The 5,791-nt window shown below is 39.8% G+C and overlaps 1 protein-coding gene across 2 annotated transcripts; it reads left to right on the forward strand.

Annotated features, from left to right (window-relative positions):
• The first annotated feature begins 1,665 nt into the window (after positions 1-1,665).
• Positions 1,666-5,791, forward strand: ak1 (adenylate kinase 1). Of its 2 annotated transcripts, XM_020600785.1 has the most exons (7): positions 1,666-1,769; positions 3,833-3,870; positions 4,738-4,773; positions 4,877-5,040; positions 5,218-5,334; positions 5,407-5,598; positions 5,704-5,791. In XM_020600785.1, the coding sequence occupies exons 2-7, from the start codon at positions 3,864-3,866 to the stop codon at positions 5,770-5,772; spliced, it is 585 nt and encodes a 194-aa protein (XP_020456441.1). In that variant the 5' UTR covers positions 1,666-1,769; positions 3,833-3,863; the 3' UTR covers positions 5,773-5,791. The 2 variants fall into 2 exon arrangements, with proteins under 2 accessions (XP_020456441.1, XP_020456440.1); XM_020600784.1 differs by lacking the exons at positions 1,666-1,769; positions 3,833-3,870 and adding an exon at positions 4,368-4,634.

The following is a 5,791-nucleotide window of genomic DNA, read 5'->3' on the forward strand; positions in this document are numbered from 1 at the left end:
CAAGTAATTTTCTTCCATCCAGTCATTAAATTTTTCTATTCTGGCTCCAGGTGCTCTGTAGATACAGCTTATTATAACATTTTTCTTTTTTTCCAAAAGTAGTTCTACAGTCACACATTCGAGTAAATTATCTACTACCCTAGACATTTTGTCTACTTTCTTATAACAAAAGTTTTTATCTATGTACAAGGCCACACCACCTCCCATCTTGTTCTCTCTGTTTGTGCATACCAAGTCATAGCCATCAAGGTCAAAATCCATTCCCCTTACAGTGTTTGGATTTCAACAAAAGCAGCACCACCAGATGATCAAGAAAATCCACCACCTCAACATCTCCACACTTTTCATTCACTGGGCTAATAAATTATCAACCATTATAATCAACACTGCATCAGCCCTTCAGCCATCACCACATACTTCAATTCTGATGACACTGCCATACTTTTACTACTCAATGTCAATGACTGTGTTACAGCCTTTCAACAGTTCATTTCTCATTTCACACTATGGTGCACTGACATCTAGCTACAGCTGAATGTTGGCACAACAAAAGAACTGGTCAGCAGCTCATCAAACACACATCTTTGAATCTTATTGACAGTAAACTCAGCTTTGATCCACACACAATTGATATCCATAAACAATGCCAGCAGAGTCTTAATGGTATATACAAACTTGGAGCATTTTCTGTTGCCCCTCACCTTCTGTTGTTGCTTTACAAAAGCACTGTCCACACAAAAAGGGGGAAGAGCCCTCTTTAGCAGATGTTTTGTCCCTTACTGCCACTGCAGCTGTAAACAGACTGTATCACCAATGGTGCTGACCTGTACCCATCTGTGTATTTATATGATATTACTTTAGGATCTAGGATATATGTATGCATGCATGCATGTATGCTTCTGTTTTCAGGCTGTGAAAATCTCCCAGACCTTTTTGAGTCCTAGACCTAATAAGAATAACTTAGTCAATGCATTGCATTCCTCAAGCTTAGTGTTTGGTGGAAGAAAGCACAGACAGCTAAACAAATTTGTTGGATAATGTCTAGTTTAGCTGCATAAGCAAGACTGAGAAGGAATGCAAGGAATTTATTAAAACACAGATGTATTCACTTAGTTTCAATTTTTTAGATGTCAGACAGATGTGATACTTCCTTTTTTGTATGCATCAAGATGTAACATACTGTAGCTATAATTTTAGAGAAGTGATACAGCAGTAAAAAATAGAGTGTTCTGTTCCGGTTTGTCACTGTTCATAATTCCAAAACACGACACAGATAATAATGTTGATGATGGCTGCATGCATGTCATGACATAATATTTATGGTTTCCAATATGCTACTGGGCCAAATCATGTACATTACATCACATCTAAATATCATGTTTGCAAACCTGGTGTTGGCAGATCATTTGCTTTTAGTTTACATCCTCATAACTGTAATCTCTCTGATTAATCCCCTTCTAGCAGTGTACAGTCTTATAAAATAATGAGTGAAGCTCAGCCATATCCTCCTCTCCCTCTGTCTCTATTTTCACCCCTGCTTCCTGTCCATCATCCTTTATCTCCCCTCCTTCTTCCCTCTCCTTGTCTGTTCTTCCTCTCTCCTACCCAGAATGCAATGCAGGCTGAGCAGGCTCAGCTGAGCTATAAAAAGGCATAGCATGGGGGAGGGAGGGCTGCCGTGCAACAGGAACTGTACAGACACACACACACGGGGATCCAGGGACAGCAGCTCCTTGCACTGGGATCTAGAGCCACAGCACGAAAGAGAGGTCAGTACAGAGGACAATGGCTCCATAGAGGAAGAGCATGGAGGACTGGGTCTAACTTTGTCAGAGGGACTGATGAACTGAAGGATGACAAGAGTGTGGGCAGGCAGAGTGGGCAGGGCTGTTTGATGGGATAGAGACTGAGAATAACGGAAGACTATTACAGCTATCTGTCACTCTTGAGACACTTTGTACTCACACAGTTGAAAATGATTGACACTGGCAGAAAATCAGATATTTTTCTTTCTGCATAGTGCAAACACATGTAAGTCTGGTGTAGCATTCACAGGGATGGCACTCAAAGAATAACAGTTGTTTTGCTTAAAAATAGCAACAATTCTTAATTTTTACTGTAGACATTTGCTCTGACATTTCATTGTAGCCTCCTCTCTAATATCATGTAAACATTATCCTTCTCCTACATCTATTAAATGGCATTTTCATGCAGGCTGTACTTGCTTTTCATTCCAGTGCCATGCTTTTAGCCCCAGTAATGGTCATTAGCAGCTGATTAGTGCTATTGATTCTTGTGAGTAGATGGCATACATTAAAGCAAAGTAAGGATTGTAATTTAGAACACAAACACGTCCACAACAGCCACAGCCAACAATGAATTTATTTCGCTCTATCCTTTCACAAACAACAGGGAATATTTCCCACTACACTGACGTCAGAGGGTCTCCCTCACTCCCTTAAAGGGACAGCAAAGTACCTTAGCAACCAACACTACACAGAGAGTATGTACTAATAGATCAAGTATTCAGTACTTTGTTCTTACTCCTATAGCATCCAGGGCCAGTAAGGAAAAGCTTGGACCCCATGAGCTTTTTAAGAATGGTTGACACACTATCCCTTAACAGCTGCAGACTAACTGGGTCTTTTTTTAGCAGGGCTGCATGTTAAAAACCTGTAATAAGACATGAGGGTGGGACAGGAAAGATGAACTTCCACTGAGGTGGGGGTTGTACTCAGTCCAGTTATTTCCATATTTTAATTCAAGAATAGAATTATAAAAAAAACATCATATTTAAATATACCACCACTGACATGTCAAGTTCTTTACATGCTGCTTTTAATTGTACAGTATTGCATTATTTACGCTATTGTAAAAGAGTCATGCATTTCAGGGGAGACAATAGGAATGCAATCCTAGTCAGAAGGATTTGTCCACAGGTGGAATGTCCAGTTCAAACACTTTGCCAAATCTCAAATGTAATACTATTTTTATTAGGAAATGTATTAGCAGAAGCACAATGCAGCAAAGTCTTGCTCGAGTTTCAGTTGAGAGAGTTTCCCTTCCATGATTTCATCCAGGATTTAGCATAATTCCCACAGCGAGAGCCAAGTAATGTTGTTCGTGCTGTACTAGAACGAGAACACATCTGACATGTTTAAGAAGCAGGTGACCCAGAAATTATGGCTCCAAAATAGGCCAGAGCGGGATTCCCAAAGAGGCTCTGTGCTGACTCAGATGCCAGCCTTCAAGTGATATTTACATGGGCCACAAGGTTCCTGACCTCTGACATACAATAAATCTGGACACTTGAGAAGCAGTGCCGCCAGTCCTGAGGAGTGTTGCAAGTGAGAACTTTAGGACAGTTTGGTAGCATTTTCAGCAGCGGTGCATTCTCTGGTGAACCAGTAAACACTTTGCCTCTAGAAATACAAGAATCATTTGGCATATACATAGTATTACTATAAAATGTTTTTTTCTGCTGCAGTGTATGCCCTTATAATGCCCTATATTTATTTGCTTATCATTCTGGGACTGTAACAGTTTTTTGGGTGTGTGTAGGATCTGTGACCCAGAAGAAACGTGGCAGGATTTTTTCTAAAAGCCAGTACACACCCATGTGCAAACAGCCACATGATCACTATCAGCAACTTTTCAGGTTACTTGATTACCATAGTGTGCATGTAGTTGTGAAGCAAGGGATCGGGTGACAAGCAAATACATTAGCCTGAAGTGGAGTGTGAAAAACTGCAGTGAAAAGTGAAAACTATTATAACATGACAGTGAGGGAAATTGCTTATACAGTAATCCTTTGTCCTTTTCTTTCTTTTAGATTAAGGAAAACAGCCATCTAACACAACACAATGGCAGGTAAATATTACATTGTTTAAATTAAGACAATATATTATGCATTAGTGATTGTTAATGATAAAGGAAGCAATCATTTGTATAGTTTATTATCAATATCATGTTGAAATTAGACAAGAGGCAGGCTTGTTGTCTTTTCTTGTACACTGCTGCCCTCTTTTGGTGATTCTTGAGGATATAGTGGAGGTAATTTTACATTTAAAGGTACTGTATTTATATATATGTGTTCCATTTTTTATTGAACAAAAATGCTTTCATTTACTTAACAATATTGTATTATGAGCCTATATTCATGATATTTCATTCATAAAACATACAATATAGTACGAAGATCTAGGTGAAAATAAATCGTCACACTGACGAATCGCATGTTGACATTTGGCACGTGTTTTACGCCGGATGCCCTTCCTGACGCAACCTGGATTCGAACCCGGGGCGCAACCACTAGCCTAGCAGGGGCGGCTAGATCAAAATAAATTAATATAATTTAGTTTTAAAAAAATACCAAATTGCCTTTTTTTTATTGAGTTTTGTAATATTTAAAATCGGACTTTTCCAGTAGTCCTCTGTGAACAGTTGCATCTAGCTTCATACAGTAACATTATTAGGTGACAACTATTGCCATGGCAACATTGTTTGAGCAATAGCACAAATCTACGCCAAAGCAAGCGAAACAGCCTAGTGGACCAGGATACTCTCTGCACTGCAACTAAAAATGGGAAATATTTGTTCTGATAAATTTACATCTAGCAGACAAAATGAAAAAGGTTTGTTACACAGATCCTTTGCTTGTGTATTCAGCTTTGGTTGGATGAAAGCGTTGCCATTTTCACGTTTGAGCTTCATCTCTTTTGTACATGCTTATTTCAGACAAAATTAAAGATGCCAAGATCATCTTTGTTGTGGGTGAGTACACTCAATTTGAACTGTGACTCATTTTTAGCAGCAACACATTTAACCATCTACTGTAGCAGCTATTTCCATCCTGCTTTCTGCCTTTCTTTTTCAGGTGGGCCTGGCTCTGGGAAGGGCACCCAATGTGAGAAGGTAGTTGCAAAGTATGGATACACCCATCTGTCATCTGGGGACCTGCTCCGTGCTGAGGTGGCTTCTGGCTCTGAGAGGGGCAAGCATCTCCAGGCCATCATGCAAAAGGGAGAGCTTGTACCCCTGGTAAGACACTATTGCTTTTTGTTTGTTTGGTTTTATATGTTGCTCTTTTGCTGAGCGTTGTCTTTATCTATTTAAGCTAATTTTTGCACAAACCAGATCAAAATATATACTTTACATTATATTTTATCAGAAGTGCTATTGTGAAGGTTGACCATAATGTTTTGGGGCTGCTTGCAGGACACAGTCTTAGATATGATTAAGGATGCCATGATTGCCAAGGCTGATGTCTCCAAGGGCTTCCTTATTGATGGCTACCCCCGTGAAGTGAAGCAGGGCGAGGAGTTTGAGAAGAAGGTAGGACATGAGATGTTGGACCTATAATTCATTTCTGCAGATGAATGCTTAAATGAGCAAACATGTTTCTAGATTGGCAAACCCTGCCTGCTGCTGTACATTGATGCAAAAGGAGAGACCATGGTTCAGAGACTTTTGAAGCGTGGCGAGACCAGTGGACGTTCTGATGATAATGAGGAAACCATCAAGAAACGCCTGGACCTGTATTACAAAGCAACGGAGCCTGTCATTGCTTTTTACGAATCCCGTGGTATTGTCAGGAAGGTGCGTATGACTGCAGTGCCAGTGAACAATGAAAAACAATCACAGAGAGTTTTGCATGAATTGTTACATATATTCTTACATATGCTGTAATTTTGCTTCGCCTAGATTGACTCTGAGCCACCAGCGGATGAAGTCTTCAAACAAGTCTCCCAAACTATTGATGCACTGAAGTAAACAACATGCAGTAACTAGA

The sequence above is a fragment of the Monopterus albus genome, unplaced genomic scaffold, assembly GCF_001952655.1.
Source record: "Monopterus albus unplaced genomic scaffold, M_albus_1.0 scaffold49.1, whole genome shotgun sequence".
NCBI classification, from domain to species: Eukaryota; Metazoa; Chordata; class Actinopteri; order Synbranchiformes; family Synbranchidae; genus Monopterus; species Monopterus albus.

Coding starts and splice junctions, on each gene's coding strand:
- ak1 (XM_020600784.1), top strand. CDS start 4,583: ATGGGAAATATTTGTTCTGATAAATTTACATCTAGCAGACAAAATGAA. Junction 4,635..4,737: donor TAGCAGACAAAATGAAAAAG/GTTTGTTACACA, acceptor TGCTTATTTCAG/ACAAAATTAAAGATGCCAAG. Junction 5,041..5,217: donor AGGGAGAGCTTGTACCCCTG/GTAAGACACTAT, acceptor GGCTGCTTGCAG/GACACAGTCTTAGATATGAT.